The 17,135-nt window shown below is 45.4% G+C and overlaps 9 protein-coding genes across 9 annotated transcripts; 5 read left to right on the top strand and 4 right to left on the bottom strand.

The window, feature by feature from the left end:
* Positions 1 to 326: 326 nt before the first annotated feature.
* J056_003833 (Transcription factor SMP1) lies at positions 327 to 1,514 on the top strand (the record flags this gene model as incomplete). The annotated part of the gene is made up of 1 exon (XM_009269042.1): positions 327 to 1,514. The coding sequence occupies one exon, from the start codon at positions 327 to 329 to the stop codon at positions 1,512 to 1,514; it is 1,188 nt and encodes a 395-aa protein (XP_009267317.1).
* A 690-nt stretch (positions 1,515 to 2,204) lies between these two features.
* J056_003834 (Phospholipid:diacylglycerol acyltransferase) lies at positions 2,205 to 5,029 on the bottom strand (the record flags this gene model as incomplete). The annotated part of the gene is made up of 16 exons (XM_009269043.1): positions 2,205 to 2,726; positions 2,790 to 2,903; positions 2,954 to 3,114; positions 3,163 to 3,378; positions 3,440 to 3,554; positions 3,608 to 3,643; positions 3,699 to 3,801; positions 3,851 to 3,872; positions 3,927 to 3,938; positions 3,981 to 4,027; positions 4,073 to 4,150; positions 4,197 to 4,256; positions 4,304 to 4,740; positions 4,786 to 4,799; positions 4,856 to 4,883; positions 4,928 to 5,029. The coding sequence occupies 16 exons, from the start codon at positions 5,027 to 5,029 to the stop codon at positions 2,205 to 2,207; spliced, it is 2,067 nt and encodes a 688-aa protein (XP_009267318.1).
* Positions 5,030 to 5,116: 87 nt separating this feature from the next.
* Positions 5,117 to 5,817, top strand: J056_003835 (Dolichyldiphosphatase; the record flags this gene model as incomplete). The annotated part of the gene is made up of 3 exons (XM_009269044.1): positions 5,117 to 5,214; positions 5,260 to 5,390; positions 5,441 to 5,817. The coding sequence occupies 3 exons, from the start codon at positions 5,117 to 5,119 to the stop codon at positions 5,815 to 5,817; spliced, it is 606 nt and encodes a 201-aa protein (XP_009267319.1).
* Positions 5,818 to 6,089: 272 nt separating this feature from the next.
* Positions 6,090 to 7,764, bottom strand: J056_003836 (UNC93-like protein; the record flags this gene model as incomplete). Its single annotated transcript, XM_009269045.1, has 7 exons — positions 6,090 to 6,428; positions 6,474 to 7,185; positions 7,232 to 7,310; positions 7,355 to 7,522; positions 7,575 to 7,586; positions 7,631 to 7,709; positions 7,759 to 7,764. The coding sequence occupies 7 exons, from the start codon at positions 7,762 to 7,764 to the stop codon at positions 6,090 to 6,092; spliced, it is 1,395 nt and encodes a 464-aa protein (XP_009267320.1).
* Positions 7,765 to 8,247: 483 nt separating this feature from the next.
* On the top strand, positions 8,248 to 8,971 carry J056_003837 (40S ribosomal protein S26-B; the record flags this gene model as incomplete). Its single annotated transcript, XM_009269046.1, has 3 exons — positions 8,248 to 8,299; positions 8,497 to 8,626; positions 8,677 to 8,971. 3 exons carry the CDS (start codon positions 8,248 to 8,250, stop codon positions 8,969 to 8,971), a joined length of 477 nt encoding a protein of 158 aa, XP_009267321.1.
* Positions 8,972 to 9,203: 232 nt separating this feature from the next.
* J056_003838 (uncharacterized protein) lies at positions 9,204 to 11,790 on the top strand (the record flags this gene model as incomplete). Its single annotated transcript, XM_009269047.1, has 3 exons — positions 9,204 to 9,279; positions 9,328 to 9,343; positions 9,393 to 11,790. The coding sequence occupies 3 exons, from the start codon at positions 9,204 to 9,206 to the stop codon at positions 11,788 to 11,790; spliced, it is 2,490 nt and encodes an 829-aa protein (XP_009267322.1).
* Positions 11,791 to 12,014: 224 nt separating this feature from the next.
* On the top strand, positions 12,015 to 13,375 carry J056_003839 (Gluconolactonase; the record flags this gene model as incomplete). The annotated part of the gene is made up of 4 exons (XM_009269048.1): positions 12,015 to 12,626; positions 12,686 to 12,712; positions 12,762 to 12,952; positions 13,009 to 13,375. 4 exons carry the CDS (start codon positions 12,015 to 12,017, stop codon positions 13,373 to 13,375), a joined length of 1,197 nt encoding a protein of 398 aa, XP_009267323.1.
* A 56-nt stretch (positions 13,376 to 13,431) lies between these two features.
* Positions 13,432 to 14,717, bottom strand: J056_003840 (Putative oxidoreductase C1F5.03c; the record flags this gene model as incomplete). The annotated part of the gene is made up of 3 exons (XM_009269049.1): positions 13,432 to 13,641; positions 13,684 to 14,322; positions 14,370 to 14,717. 3 exons carry the CDS (start codon positions 14,715 to 14,717, stop codon positions 13,432 to 13,434), a joined length of 1,197 nt encoding a protein of 398 aa, XP_009267324.1.
* Positions 14,718 to 14,944: 227 nt separating this feature from the next.
* J056_003841 (Putative xanthine/uracil permease) lies at positions 14,945 to 16,887 on the bottom strand (the record flags this gene model as incomplete). The annotated part of the gene is made up of 3 exons (XM_009269050.1): positions 14,945 to 16,626; positions 16,673 to 16,738; positions 16,785 to 16,887. The coding sequence occupies 3 exons, from the start codon at positions 16,885 to 16,887 to the stop codon at positions 14,945 to 14,947; spliced, it is 1,851 nt and encodes a 616-aa protein (XP_009267325.1).
* Positions 16,888 to 17,135: the final 248 nt, after the last annotated feature.

The following is a 17,135-nucleotide window of genomic DNA, read 5'->3' on the forward strand; positions in this document are numbered from 1 at the left end:
ATTGTTGCTTTGAAATGGCTATAACACGCGTAAACTACATACCAACACACAGCTTATACTATCATTCTCTTATTCATCAATATCCGACGATATCCACCGTCTGTTTGCGTTGGGCATACAAAGCTGAATTTTTTTGAATTAAATCAGTTCTAGCAACTAAATTACCTTATAAATCTAATTTGCATCTCTTTATTCGAAGTTTCTATAAAAATAATCGACACAGCTATTTTTATACTCTAGGATCGCCATCATCATCCATCTCGCACGACTGGGACGATTGAGGCGTTTATCTTTAATTTATAGAAACATACACGCGACGCAACAGAATGGTAAGAAATATCCGCGTCTTGAATCGTTTTCTCTTACGCTTGTTGGTACAGGGCAGGCGTAAGATTACTATAGCTCCTTTGAAGGAGGATCGTAATAGATCAGTCACCTTTTTAAAGCGTAAGACTGGCTTATTCAAGAAGGCACATGAATTGGGTGTTCTATGTTCTGCAGATGTCGCTGTCATTGTCTTTGGTAATAACGGCAAGCTACATGAATTCTCTAGTGGAAATATTGAAAAGATTTTGATGAAGTATACGGAGCACTCTGGTGAAACTGAGCGTCGGGGGCCGCGCGATTTCACTGATTCAAATGAGAACGATGACAATGATAATGATATTGAGCAAGATAATGAGCATGATGATAATATGGAACATCATCAATCTACTCATTCACCGAGTGTTAGCGTTAGTGCAAGACAAGATGATAAAGACATCAAACCGCGCATCCAAGTCGATCAATTGGGTGATGAAAATGCTCACTCACCTTCACCGTCATTTACGCAAAACCATCCAGCGCACCCACCGCAGCTGCCTCGATCTCCAAAACCAATCTCCCCGAAACCACTTTCACCTTATCCTATGCCTTCGTCTTTCTTGTCTCCAAACTCACACACTCAACCACAGCATAATGAAACGTTTATGAATTGGCAATTTGCGCAGATGCAAGCTCAGATGATGTCACAACAGCAACAGCAACAGCAACAGCAACATCAACATCAACAGCAACATCAACAGAGAACAACTCAACCATCACCGCAGCAGCATTTCTTATCACCATCAACACACCTCCTCAATCCAAACTCACCCAATAGCTCTCATCCACCACCGCCGTTTTTTGCATCGCCAAACATGTCTAATATGCCAGGTATGCCATGGTACGCTCCCATTCCACCTGTAGCATGGCCACCACCTCCTGCGCCTCCCTCTCAACTACCAAATTCCATGTTCATGGATCCCTTCCAATTCCCCTTGGAGGGATTTGGTGGCTCATCAGAAACTCCATTCCAGTGGCCGATTTCAAATAAAGATAGTAGCAACGATAACAGTAGCGCACAAAATCCTCAAAATCCTCATGCCCATAAATCAGCTGGTTCTGATACGGCTGCAAGCACAACAACGACAGCGACACCTGTCAAGACGGAAGATGACTCACCACGACCTGGAAAGCGAACGCGAAAAAGTTAGTGTGCTCAAGTTCAAGGTTGAACTGAAATTGAAATTATGGATGGACACTTTTCGTGCTTTTCAACTTATAAAGATAATTAAACAGATTTTTTTTATGTCGCTTTATTTCATAGATGAACACTTTTCACTTTGTTGAAACTAAAGTTGTATCTGCATTTTTAGCCTGTCGATAGAAAAGCTGTTGTATGTGAGACACGGTAATATCCTGCAAAATTCTGAAATTTAAGCAGAGATTTGCAGGGACGTTGAGAGGAAGGGTACATCCACTTCTCATTCTCAATAAGTCTGAATCGATGATACCTTTAAGCCTAAGATTCTGATTTAGATTTTGAGTGCATTTAAGTATTGTTGCATCTGAATAATAATGCACAAGTTATCAGTGTATTACAGTAATATTAAGCTATAGTACTTTTACTCGCATCTTTTCAATTATAGTGAGACTATCCTTGTTGGTGGCAAATTTAGCAGACCTTCTTGATGTCTTTTCAACGAGACACCCAAAATTGAAAAGTACCAAAATCGTATTGACAGGAGCATTCTCAACTGAGGTTTGCGTCGCTATCATATCCCTACGCCAAGAACATGTCTTGATATCAAATTGTACAAGAGTTATTTCTCATTCACTCACTTATGAAATTACCTTGATAAAATATTGCCAACAAAACACATAAATACTTGTCAAAAACAAACTTACAAGACATCCTGACTCCTCTTCAAATCCCAATCAATCCGCTCGCTAATCTGTTTTATATTGCTAACGATGTGATCTTGCACATCGTCGCCATGACCAGCAGCGATTTTGAGAATGATTTGATTCAGGGGAGTTGAGCCGAGTATATCGACATGGTCGCCTGTGTTATCCCCACCTCTAAGATCGAGACTATCAGGCTGATGTTCCACTTCATACGTAACTATCCGGCTGTTGCCTGGGTTGTAGCGTCTATCTTCGCGCCTCCAACCTTCCGCACACATTGCACCTAGAGATGTAAGCGACACTGTGCCATCGCCTTGACCAAATTTGACGCCATTCGATACACTAGGCGTAGTACTGTCAGTGCTAAAGTCATTTTCGATGGCGTGTTGAGACGTTAATGGCAAATCTTCTTGCGATTCATGCGTAACAGTGCAATTTTCCGCCTCACATCGTCCCACCTCGAGATCAGACTGAAGCTGCTGATGCGTCTTGGGTCCTTCGCTGTAATAGTATGAACGCTGAAGATATTTCATTAGAGGCGTTCGTTGCTTAGATTTTCGGTTTAAAGTCTTCCCACTTACTTCTGTTGGTTTACCCACACCGTAAACACAGTAGATGGACATCGACGGCGCATTTGGGAGACGCGTTTCGAGGGGATTTGACCATTTAGTAGGATCATTGTTGTTTGCATCAAGCTAGAAAAATGTGAGTCTTATTGTCTTCATACACACCACGCATCACCAACCTTTTCCTCATCGATCTCAATACCGTATGAATAGTTGGTCTGCATCATCTTCTGCCAAACTTGAGGCGTATTGCTTAGTATGTAAGGATTAGATTCGGACATGGTGTAGTTGGTGCGAGTGTTGTTAGCGGCGTGGTTGTCGCGTATAGATAAAAAGCGGCCTGGATTGTTCACATTAGTGAGTAGCCGCCACTAGAGCACCCACGCACCATACGTGTCTGTCGTGTTGGCTGGATCGTCAGGCGCACTGTTCTCGTCACCCCACACTGCATCACCCCCCTTCATCCACATACCCGCTATACCAAACCACGAGCGGAAGAGATCAGCGCGCTCCTCCTTGCTGAAGAACTTCTCGAGAGCGTATGCCCCAGCGGGATTCAGCTCCACAGTGTCTTTCATCTCACCCGAAAGGAGTGCTGTCATAGCTGATGGTGGAGTGGTGGCGTCAACAAGGCAGCTCAGCTTAGCTTTGAATATCCCACTCACCCTTGGGCACACCGAGTAGTGTGCCGGATATGTTTATTAGAGACTCTATGTGATCCTCTACCCATCGATCACCACCCCCGCCATATCCTTCCGCTTCTACCCATTTGAAGAAGTACTATGCGTGGTTTAGTACTGTGTTGAGCTCAGAGCTCTTCTCGCTCCACTCACAAGCAAAACTGTGCCACCCATCGAATGTGAAGCGAGCTTGAATGGTGTGTTAAGGAAACGAAACGCAATCAACGCCTGCAGTTCCTCTCACAATTGTCTTTTTGCCGTGTATCTTTTTGTTCAGCTCTATGCGACTCTTTACTCGCGTGAAGTAGCTGTCGCGGTTTTCGAGATTCGTGTAAGCAAGTCTCCAGCTGGCAGGGACGTCATTGGAATGTCAGACGAAGACATGCTAACACTCACTCATATGCAGCCATTTCGAGATCTTGAATATCATATTAGATGGCCAAGTAGTGTACTAGTGTATGAAAGAACCTACTATTTGTATCGTCTGGGCTGTGTTAATGTTGGTATTGCGTATTTCTCCACTCACAATTGATGCATGCCAGATTCTCTATAATGGGTCTCCAGACCCAGTATCTTAGTGGGTCATTAGAGAGTTGTTGCTAGTAGACGCCCACTCACCCTTGCATGAACATACTCGCCGCATCGAGACCTTGCGCAGGTCTGACGCGTACACCAGCAGGATCTAAACCAGTGTCGCTTTCTCGGATTAGGAACGCACTCCGCCGCTAATATTTCCACCCACCAATCGAGAGAAATTTGTCTAATCCACTCATTTTTATCCGCGAAAATACTCTTAAACATGCTAACATGTATGAGCGTGCTAAAATACAATCTGAAGAACAGACCCACGTATGTGTACCCCAGATCCGCTGTCTGAAACTCGCCAGGCTGCCTGCATCTGTTGACCAGGACTCGAGACCGGTAGTGATTACACCCGGGAAGAGCATCAAAGGGCTGTTAGCAGTAAGGCCATCTTCAGCAGCTGCCAAACCAGTTTTGAAACCGCGCGAGCTGAACCAGAGCTTAGCATCACTGATGCGTGTGGTGAGGTCATCGAAGAGGTACTCCCACTGAGCGCCCAGACCGGATAGATCAAAGTCAGGCAGATCAGCCAGTCCATTTGGGAGAGGGGCGAGTATTATAGATGCCAATGCAAACCCAATGCTGAGAAATAGGGGTAAGAGGAAGCGTCTAGTTTTCACGACGCGTTTCGTGCGCTTGAACGCGCCTTTGCGGTTGGCTTTGTCGTTTTCGCTGTGTGCTTGAGCGTGTTGAAGGAAAGGGATCTGTGGGGCGTGAGGGAGTGTGTGCGTGTCGATCGAGCTGCGTACTTCGGACAAGTCGACTGAAATTGAGTACTGTGAGAAAAGCCGGGAGTACACGAGAAGACGTTCTACCCACTCTCGTGCAACGGCGTTCCTGGCGCAACCTGCCAAGATTAAGCAGCGAATCGAGTAATAAGCTTCTACGCACCACCGAATATGATTTACGGCGAGGATCGTGCCTCAATTTCACCTGAAGCTCAGTGGCCTTCAGTTGTTCCTCTTTCTCCTTGTCCTGTCCCGCTTGCTGCATTTTCCGGCGCTGATAGATGCCCATCCGAGGAGATGGAGATGGCTGTTAATCACCAACGAACTCAACCAATCAAATCGATCCATCGGAATGGCAGCACTCACGCATTTGGATTTAACTTACGTGCAATATACGCTGGACTCCCACGTCAGCTTTCTTCTGGCTCACGTCACGTTGTTGCCCTTTGTGTGCGCATAGCCCTGGGATACACCACGACCGCTCACACCACGCAGCACTCTCAGCGCATATGCTGCCTTGGTATATTTCAACAGAGACGCTGTTATTCTCAACGCGTTCGCCGGACAGCTCGCCAACGAGGGGCTGAATTTGGTGCTCAAGCGGTTATTCAGAATACGCAGACAAAGTGAGAATACGGTTTCTTTGTTTATATAGCGCTAATAGCCAAAATCCCAGCTATCGGCAATGGTTATGGTATGCCTTCCTCTCACGCTCAGTTCGCAGCGTATACAGCCACTTTCATACTGCTACACCAGTACACTCGTCTGGGAAGGGTAGATTTGCAGGCGTGGTGTGCTTGTGCCGTCGCTCTCCTCGTCGCTTACAGTCGACACCACCTCAGCTACCACACCACCAACCAGATCATCGTAGGCTGGGCTATCGGTGCCCTTTTCGCAGTTTTCTACTTCAATCTCACTGAGGTTTCGTGTGGGTTGCGTGTAAGAAGGAAGTCTCTGCTGGGGAAGCTGTGCGGGATGCTGAGACATACCAGGTTGTTCATCGTGCATACCCTTTCGCTCAACGATCCAACACTAAGCATTAGGCGGAGTTGATGTGAATTTGTGCATCTCTGTATGCGCTTATGTATGCGTATATCTAATTATATACATGTTGACAATGCAGGTGTTTTGTTATGTGCAATATCTATACGATCCGAGGCAGTGAAATTGATTGGTATGATCCTATTATGTTGGAAATAAGATATCGTTAGTTGAATTGTTCCGTTCTATGCGTGGAAGTGCAAGTCTCAAGTGAAATAAAAGGTGGAAAGTGAAAAGTGAAAAGTGAAAAGTGAAGAGAAGAATCCGTTCCGCCATAGGTCGCCTCACTTGGAAGCCTTGCCGGCTTCTCCGTCGCCCTTCTCGTCTATAGACAACCTCGGTGATTCCTGATCCGAGAGGTTGTAATTTACAAACTCGTTCTCGTCCTTCTCATAGTAATGCAGCTTCGCGACGACGGGAATAGCCAGTATAATACCTACGAAAAGACCGATGAAGTTAATGTAGATGTGCACCGTCGATGTAGTATCTACTCTCTGGCTGATGGCCCATGCTACCGTCTGACCCAACGCCTCTGCCGAACGCAGGATACAAACGTAGGTAGAGAGGTTGTTCACACCACACGCATAGTGGCCCACAACCCAATAGAGGTAATTTTGAGAGCCCTGCAGAGGATTAGAAGGTTGTATTTGGAGCCGTCGCCAACTCACCTGACCGACGAAAGTCATAAAAAAGACGACAGGGAAAGCTCTGTTAAATTCATAGGAAGCACCAGTGAAATCGAGCGCAACTGAGTTATTTGTACCGTAAATCGATCTAATAACAGCTATCCAAGTCCACAGACCCATCTCGCAGAAGAAAAGAATGGCCAACATAGTCAGGCCTTTGGTCTTCTCACTCCAGCGCTTGCTATCGAGGTAGAAGCCCATCAGGACGGAGCTGATAATGGCACCGAATGGGCTAATAAAGCTGGAGAGTGCACGTGTGCGTACGTTAAAGTACAAACTCGTGTAGTTGGACTGATAAGCGTAGTAAAAGTAGCTCATGAAGAAGAGAGGTAGGAGCATGAAAACGCGTGGTTCTCTAAAAGCCTTCAACGTGCGCGTCATCTCAGTCACCAATCCATCTGTTTGGCGCATTTCTACTTTCGATCCGTCGCGTCTGTAAATGTTGGATGGGTTGGGGAAGAGGAAGGCTATTGCAAAGCCAGCAGCCATCAAGCTGAAGAAGACAATGTAGACGTTGGGATTTACTTTGCCTGAGTCGTACGAGTGTACGTTGAAGCCTAAACTGATGGAACCACCAAGTGCGAGAGGTGCAAGGTTCTTGGCCACACCCCACAACGCCAAGTAGCGTCCTCTATCGTCATTGGATGGGAGTGATGAGAAGATGGTACCCTCGGCAGCCCAGAATGCAGCGGCGCTGGTGGTTGTTAGCGGGTAATCAAGTGAGTGTTGTGAACACATACCTAATTCCACAGAGTACACTTCCACCTATAAGAAATCCGTCGTTGTGGGCGATGGAGTTGTAGTACAACGCGGCGCCATCTGGGTTGAATTAGAACGAATACGGCACATTAAGAGCCACCCACAGACGCAGAAGAAGGCGCATCCAAGAATAAGCACCGGTTTGAGGCCGATATACGATATAACAGGTGCAGATAGCAGGATACCGACAGTCATGAGGCCGTATACGAGTGCGTTGGCTACGGCGATAGCTTTGACACTACCGAAACCACCTGCGCCAAGATTACCGATGCCTTTAGAGGATAGTGTGAGTGAGGGTGTAAATTGGCTGTTAGTTGAGCTCACAATCAAACATTCCTGTGTGGCGTTAGAAGGCGCTTGATAGGTATCATGCAACTCACCAGGCTCGCATAGTGTCAAGATATTGGCAACCAGGCCTGCGTATGTTACAGTGCTGTAGAAGCCAGGTTTCTTGAAAATCTGCATATCTGGTGAGTCTGTGGGTGTTGAGGATGGTATGAGTACACACAGCCATTTTTATTAAGTGGGGTTGGAATAAGGCGTAATCACAATCACTTAGTAACAACACTTGCTAACCGAAGAAGATTTCACCCAATCGAGTATTAGCACGCAATCAGTAACTGGATTAAAATTAGCAAAGAAATTGTAAATGATGAGTAAATATACATTGATATATCTTCATATCGCTTTATTTGGATTCATTTGATTGTATTTTACTTGATATTTATATCACATTACAGCCACAGACACGCACATCAACAAGCCCAGAGGATGACGATATAAAGCATGAATTGAATTGATCATGCTCATGGATACGCGCTCAAGCTTCAAGCCCCTCTATTCATGTAAAGCCAGAGCATATCCCACGACAACCTTCACAGTCGTATAAACAGCACACAGAGAAATACAAAGGATATACTCTAGCGCTCTGTACTTTTAAATAAAATATATTCACCGTCCACTCATTTCACAATAAATTTTTATCTTATATTTTTCGATGGGAAGGCAAAATTTGGATGAAACTTTCTTCAAGCTTTACGTAGTTGTCAGTAAGTATAGAAATGGGAGAAAGCATGCGTGGTAGCGGATAAGGGATTAGCTTATTGAATTTATATTACATTCTCGTTGTTTCTCGTTCTTCGGCGGTGTTGGTGGTGTTGTTGGTGCTGCTTTTTCTCCTGCTTCTTGCTTCACGCCGCTCCTTCTCCTGGATTCCCTACACTACCCCCTCTAACACACCTCTTAGTGCCATTCAAGAGACGTGCTCACGGTCGTAACAAGCCAGGCGCTTCAAGAGGTCACGTCAAGGGTGTCCGTTGCTCCAACTGTCGCCGTATGGTGCCAAAGGACAAGGCCATCAAGAGATTCACTGTGAGGTGAGTTTGAGTAGTTTCTACAGTCAGATCAACCTACTAATCCCTCATAGAAACATGGTCGAAGCTGCCGCTGTCAGAGATATCTCTGATGCCTCCGTCTACGCTGAATACGTCGTTCCAAAGCTCTACCTTAAGGTCGCTTACTGCGTTTCTTGCGCTATCCACTCTAGAATCGTTAGAGTCAGAAGCCGTGAGGACCGTCGTAAGAGAAGCCCACCAGCAAGACCTCGTTTCAGAGATGGCAAGAAGGTCAACCCAGCTGTTGTTTCCCAAATGGACCCAAGAGCTGGCGGTAACCCTGCAAACCCACCTGCACCAATCGCAGCTAACGGTGTCAAAGCCTAATTGTAATGTACAGAAAGTTTGCATGAATTCGCTACAAATATAGCTTGAAATCTTATAGGCTTGTCTTTGGAAATGTGTTTAGAAGTTCGTGCATTGAAATTTGTCTTCTCCCTTCAAATTTAGAAGCAAATTCGAATAAAAAAGTATTGCAGTAGAGGGTTGAAATTCTCTATTGAATTGAATATAATGACTGTTAATCGCGTTGAAAGTATTCTTAACAATCTACGCTCATATGCTCAGTGGGCGTACAAGGCTAGCTCTACTGAGATATCAATTAAAAGACTTTAATGCATTTGTATCGAGCTACAGTGAGTGCTATTGCCTAATTTCACCGCTTAACCTCACGAGCTTCTCAGGCCACAGCCAATACAGGTGAATTGATGGCTACCGTACATTCATATAATACTCACAGCTTCTACAGCACACTACAAAACACTCCAACAAGCTCAACTCCCTCCACAAGTCAGACAGTGGCAACAACAACACCGTCAACCACGAAATCCTTAAAGGACTCCCACTCAAACCTCAATCAAGCTTTGAGCTCTGGAAGCTACCAAACCATTATCAGCACTCTCAAACTTCATTACTTTTCTTCAACCACGCCTTCTTTTCCTCCTTACGCCGTGTCTTACACCCTCGAACTTATCCTTGCTGACCCAATACCCGATCAGCGTACTCTCGACGCCGTTCTGCTCCTATTCAAATATTCCCGCAGAATAGACGCTGTACCTTACGACACTAGCGTCGTCGAGTTGTTCGCCAGAGTTTTCACCCATATCGGTGAATATGACCGTGCACTTAAGATTATACGTTCCTTGAAGCGCCTTAATAGGTATGTTGGTGTTGATGTCATGGAGTTCGTTGCTCAGTCCATGGAAGCGTCCCAACATAACGCGTTGGCTCTACGCACTCTCTCCATGATGGCTTACGACGATATTCCAACTGTCGGTATTCTCAATATACGTCTACGCTGCTCTATTGCTTGTGAGGAATTCAATGCGCTTAATTTAGTCGAATTCGAGCATTTCAACATATCCCCAAACCAGGATACCTACCATGCCCTCATATTTGGACATCTTCTCAACGGTAACCTCGCTCAGTCGAAATTTTACCTCGCACAGATGCATAGAAGTGGCTACACTGATAACGTCGCCACTCATCTCGCGATTCTGCGCGCATATAGAACACTCGGCATAGACACTACTCTGGAACATAACGCTCTCAACGATACTGCCAGACTTGGTTTGAATGCCGATGCAAGGGTCTTGAATGCACTCATGATGTTACGTATCGACGCCGAAGATGACAGATTAGCGTTGAGGATATTCGAGAAATTCTTCAACCACTCCATAAGGCCAAATACAGACTCATTAGAGGAGCTAGTTAAGGATGCTTTGGAGTCGCGTAATATTGCTTTCAAGAAACCCTTGCCGGATGCAGCGACATATGCAATAATTATACAGATTTACGCTCGCAATAACAATCTCGCACGGGCTATATCCTACTACGAAGATTACAGACGATATATAGTCAGAGATAACCGTCATGTCGAAGCTGCGCTAGTGAGTGCGTACGTCTCCAATGGAGAAACATCCACTGCACTGTGGAAGCTCAGGAATGGTCAGATACGCACTACGACAAAATCTATCAATGCTTTACTTAAAGGTAGTCTCTTAACGATGGGAATGGATGGCTTATACATGGCTCTAAGACTGTTCAGGCGGTTCCGTCGCAAACCTGATCAAAAGACATTGGAACTAATTTTGCATCATCTGCATGACTTGCATATGCCGCCTTCTAAACTTATACGACTTCTCAACAAATTCATCAATATGTCGTCGCATAGAATTACACTAAATACGCGCCTATTCAACATTATACGTCTCTCGACTTCTGATCACGTAAAGGCATTGGTATACGATCCATCTAAGGGAATACAGAGACGCACACCTGGTGTAGGTAGAAAATCGCCAACATATATACCTTCGTACGAATCCATATCAAGAATGCAAGAATATCTCGAAAACAAGGGCATGAACGATGACAGTATGTCGGTAGCTATCAAGATGCGTCTGTTGGCAGTAGCTGGTGATTTCGACGAAGCCAAGGCCATGTTGAAGGAAGTAATTGGCAGCGGCTACAGACCCAACAAATATCATTTCGGCGCATTGATAGGAGGTGCGACTCAAAATCGCAACTTTGAATTAGCGCAATCGATAATAAGTCAGGCAGCTAGATCGGGTGTACAGCCTAATTCTGCTATGTTTTCAACCATAATGGCCGGATATGCCAAGGCTGGGATGTTTCAGGAGGCTTGTGAGATGTTTGATTGGATGCTAACCAAGAAAATGAAGGTGGGAGTGCGTACGACGCAAGTACTCATCAAGACACACCTCGATGCGCGTATGCCAGCTAAAGCACTCAAATTTAGTAAGTGGTTGGGTGAGGATACTACACGGCTCGACGATGGCACTCTCGCAACGCTCTACCGTCTCTACGACTATCACGGTATGTATAGAGAGGCAGATGAGGCAGTGAAGCATGTTACACACCCCACCAAGCAGCTCAGGGATGCAGTACGCTTGATGAAGAAACGCAGAATGAAGCTGAAAGTATATCAAGAATACAACAGATCGTTCTGGTCTAAACTTAATAGTCAACCTGGTCCGTATAGGACATACGACAGCGAACAGATCAAAAGACTGATTATAGAGTGGGGCAAGGTATGGAATAGCTCGAGAAAATCGGGGGTGTATAGAAGAGGGGCTAAGTTGTCGAGATACTCGCTCAGCAGATATAGAATCACCAGAAGTTTGTAATTTATGCTACTAGATACTTTAAATCACAAATGACGTCTTATCTTGACGTTAGATTGCGCGAGATAAGGTTGCAGCTTCAGCTAGAGCGTGATTCCGCATGTCAAAATTATACTTCACGTGGCTACTTGGCTTAATATAAAAGTTCATTCCGGTCTTGACGCACAAAAAAATACCGAAAACCAGCGAAACTTCTGCTCCGAGCATCAACCATCTTGATTACAGAAATGCTTCACTATAAAATCACACAAGCAACTGCTGCACTCTTTTTAGCTGTTGCTGCCTCAGCGCAATCTGAATCTGCTCAGTCTGCTCAAGTTCCAGTGGTTGACCTTTCAGCGCCCTACTCGACTAACGAAATTCCTGGAAATCGCAGCTTCGATGCGCCGTTCTTCGTCGAGGATGACACCTTCCCTAGGATACAAATATTCGATGAGAAGTTCAAGCAGATAGTGGGTGATGAGCCAACGATCCATTCCATCGCGAAATCTGCCAACGACTCATTCAACGCATTCCACGAAGCTCCACTTGTTCGAGGCGATCTTGTATACTTCAGTTCTAATGCAGGCAGTGGTGGCAGTGGCCCGGATCGGAATAACAGACTACTGCATGTAAACTTAACAGAGATTGAGGAATTGCACGGCGATGGTAATATTACTGTCACATACAACGAACCAAGTGACCGGATTCAAATGATAAACGGTATGGCGCCATATCTAAACGATTCAATGATTATTGCGACAGAGGGCCGCGAGAACGCCGGTGTCGAGCCTGGTCTTTTCCGCTACCAGCCTGAAACGAACACTACCACTCCCCTTCTGACAAGCTTTTATGGCAGAGTGAGTGAAAGGTTTTTCTGAGACAAGATCTAACGCGATGTGATATTCGATATTCACAGCGATTCGACTCTCTTAATGATCTCAAGGTGCGTTTTCTAATACATTTCGGTCTCAAGCTTACTTAATGCTTCGCAGATCCATTCATCCAACCAAGTCATCTTCGTTGACAGTCTTTATGGGTTCTTGCAAGATTTCGCACCGTTCCCAGAACTGCCGGAAATGGTTTACGCATTCGACATGGATACTGGCAAGGTTAGGCCGTTAGCTACAGACTTTGTGCATCCTAATGGTATAGCATTGAGTCCAGATGAGTCGGTAGCCTATGTGTAAGTGTGGAGCGTAGAGTGGTAGAATATAATCTTCGGATTAACACACCCCGCAGCACGGACACAGGTGCTCAAAATGGCACTGTCAACACTCATCTTCCAGCCAGTATATACGCATACGACATCAAGAACGAAGATGGCTTCCTCACATTCAACAACCGTCGTATCTTCGCACATGCATTGACGGGTGTTCCAGATGGTATACATTGCGATGATGAGGGTAACGTTTGGTCTGGCGTTGGTGATGGCGTCGCAGTGTGGGATAAGCGCGGTGAGTTATTGGGCTTGATCAACATTGGAACCACATCTGCCAACTTCGTCCTCGTCGGGGATGGTCTCATTATCGTTCTCGCTGAGACTGAGATGTTTGCTGTGAGGTTAGACTCATCTCTCAATCCCGCCAAACTTCACTATGCGGAGTAGACATAGGCATTCGGATTAATAGAAATCTCCAGTTAATCATACATTTGCTATTTACATCATGTCTCAAAATTTTCAACCGAGAGTTTTGACACATCTGCACTGTGTGCTTTGCCTAAAACTAGCTCAGAAAGAACTAGTCCAGTCCCAGGTCCGAGTGAGATCCCCCAGGGACCCATGCCGGAGGCGACAAAAACATCATCGCCAACCAAGCTCTTCAATGAAGATATCATAGGGCGTTTCTTGTAGGTTATTGGGCGGTAGCATAGCTACAAGGGTTAAAGAAGCACTTAAAGCTGCCTAAGACTCACCTGCTTCTTAACTACCTCTGCACCGGCTAGTGAAGGACCAAGTTCGTACACGGCAGCTCGCAGCTTGTCCCATCTTTCTTCCTGTGTTAGGGCAAGCTCTGCAACTTGTCCAGCATTTGGAGGTAGCTCTGGCCCTTCGTTCTCGCCAGCAACATATACAGTCCCATCCAATCGACTGAACAACTCTGGCGTGCCGCTCATTGCATTCTCTACACTATCGTAGCCGAGGATAGTGGTGAATGCGGCATGAGCTGATGGCATAGACGTCGGACGAAGAACAAGTGAGTAGCCAGGCAACGCCTCAATCGGAAGATGGGCTTGAGTGTCGAACAGTGTGTCAAAAACACTCGATGTCCATGGTCCAGCTGCTAATACAAGCTTATCAGCAGGAATGCTCTCCCCGCTTTCCAGCGTAACAGATTTGTTCACGTATTCCTTCACTGAGCCTTTAACTACTTTGACGCCATTCTTTTTCGCTTCTTCTAAAATACTCGTTGTGAATAGATATGGCTCCACCTGAGCAGTGGTATCCTCATCTGACACCATCTCATGGCTAATCACACCTCTTGCATCCTCTAATGGCTTTGAGATCCAATCGATGTTGGACTCGCCCTTGGGTGGTGGTCGAGGTCTGAATGGCTAATTGTATAATGAGACATTTGACTAAAGTTATGCTATGCACACACCTCCTCGCCATCATGCACCACATTAGCTTTCGGCTTGGAATTTCCAGTAGCTTGTGTTGCTTTTAAGACGACATTGGATGTTTGAAGAGCTCTATAATGCCAGCGCGTTCTGCCGTCGAGTTCTTCAGCAAGCCTTTTATGTAAGTCGTAGGACAGATACCCTAAACTCTCAGTCGCACTTGCGTGCCAATCTTTAGCTAGGAAACCGCCTGCTTTACCAGAAGCTGCACCGGCAATTTCAGCGTTTTCAACTATAGTCACATCCACGTTGTCTTCTTTGCTTAGATAGTAAGCGGTACACACTCCAACTATACCGCCACCGATAATCACTACATTTGTTTTAGACATATTCAAGTCGGGTAGCAACCGACATATGACTACATATATCAGATAAGACTGGAGCTCCGATGAAAATCCGACGAAAATTTTGTACAGCGTATATGGATAATAAAAGGAAGGTGAGTATACAAGTTATCCGAATGTGAGATTGTTTCTACTATTAGAGCATCTAACCCGGTGAGAGATAATAAAAAAATATTAGAGATGAGTGAGCTGAATTTGAACAATTAAACAAACTAGTGCTTGTAATGCACTTCGTTCTCCGTGTTTTGGATGTTTGGCGATTCTAATGGAACGCTGTGAACTGTATGTGTCTTGTCGTGTTCATCACTATCATCGTCGAATGACTTTTCATCAAATCTAGACGTGCCACCTGAAGATCTCAATCTTTCTCTTCTCATGGAAGAAGTAATAGATTCAGCCTCCATTTCTTGTTGATAGTCATCATCATAATAGCTTTCATCGTCGTCATCTCCCCTCCAGAACCTCTTGTCACCTTTAGCGAGACGCTTCATCCAAGGTGGAACAAAGTATGCTCTTTGAGTTTCCCAATAGACATCCTTGCGGTCCCAGTCTGGTGGTGAGATCTTGTTCTTGGTGAGGTATCTAATAGCAGCTGGAATGGAGTTGAGTGCAACGTATGAGCAAATACCAGCAATAAGACCATAAGCAATGTTGTACGAGAGTGGCATCATAATGACTGTTAAGAACGCTGGAATGGCATCTCCGAGATATCCCCAGTTGATATCAACAATGTTCTTCGCCATCAGTGATCCGACAATGACCAGTGTACCACCAGTTGCCCATGATGGGAAGGATGCGAAAATTGGTCCGAAGAAAATAGAAATGAAGAAAAAGACTGAACATGTGAGGGCGGTGATACCAGTTTTACCACCTTCAGCGATACCAGCAGCAGATTCAATGAAAGCTGTAGCTGGCGAACTGCCCATGGTAGAACCAATCAAAATGGATAAACCATCAGCAGTGTAAGCCATTGTTGAGTTTTCAAAGTCGAGTGTGCGCTCGTTCATGACACCGGCAAATCTAGCCATGGAGTAAAGAGTTCCAGTTGCATCGAGCAAATCGACATAGAGGAAGGAAATGAGAGCGATCCATGTATGACCATCGCCGTAGTCAAAGTTGAGGACACCGGCTGATTGCTTGATTGACCTGTATGTGACGACTTGCTTGAAGAAGTCGAATCTCGATTGACCTTCATCGGTGTACGGGAAATAAGTCACTGGAGTTGGTCTTGGCCATGAAATGATAGAAACTAAAATGATACCGAGGAACATGGCACCCTTGACACGGTAGAGCATCATGTACACAGTTACTACACCACCGCAGAATATACCAAGCCACATGGTAGGTGATCTCATAGTAACAGAATCACCGCATGAAGAAGATCCATCTGGACAACCGGCCAAACCAACGATATTTGAAGGGTCTTTTCCGATGACGTTCAAACCAGAACCCGAAAGTCCGACAAAAGCAACGTAGAAACCGATACCAGCACCTGCGGCGAGTGCAACAGAACGAGGAACCAAACGAGCAAGCCAAGCACGAACACCGAGCATAGCCAAAACGACAAAGATGACACCTTCCAAGAAGACAGCACCAAGCGCAGTTTCGTAGTTAACTCTACCACTGTTATTTGGACCGACGACAGCGTTTGCGAAGTAGGCGTTAAGACCCAAACCAGGACCGACGGCGACAGGGAGATTAGCCATAAGGCCCATTAACAAAGAACCAATGCAAGAGATAGCAGATGTTGCAGTAATCATATCCCTGTAAAAGTCTTCTGTGCAAGAACTGTACCCGGGGTCGTCGCAGCCTTGAGCGTAGTCGGAGCATCTGCAAGTACCACCGCACTGTCTAAGAATATTTGAGTTTACAGAGATAATGTAAGCCATAGCAACTAATATTTTGTCAGTGGAGTAGCTCCATTACCAGAGAAGACGCACCGAATGTTGTAATTCCAGCACGAATTTCTTGGGTGAACTTAGCACCAGCGCGTGCCTTCTTGTGGCCTGCCAGAACGCTTAGCCTCGTTTGCCATTGCAACAGCCCACTCACCAGAACCATCCAATCTGAAGTAACGTCCAAACCAACTATCCGCGATCCTGTCGTTTGCCGATTCATTCCAATTCGAAAGGCGTTCAGCAATCTTGCTGGGCATTTTGTGGTACACTCCTCGGGATTTGTGTGAAGAGAGGTGAAATGTCAATCTAAGAATCTCATTTAAATATTTTTAATTCTTCAGGAACGGGCGAATTTACGATCGAATTAATGCCTTATAGATACATTTTGACCTTGAGATTTCATTGGTGGTACTCTCGCCACTCAATTCTGCCAATTTTCAACCTTAAGACATCCGATTATTGACATACTCTTATCAGGACCACTCCTTATCAGATAGGAGCAGAC

Source organism: Wallemia ichthyophaga (assembly GCF_000400465.1).
Source record: "Wallemia ichthyophaga EXF-994 unplaced genomic scaffold scaffold6, whole genome shotgun sequence".
NCBI lineage: Eukaryota > Fungi > Basidiomycota > Wallemiomycetes > Wallemiales > Wallemiaceae > Wallemia > Wallemia ichthyophaga.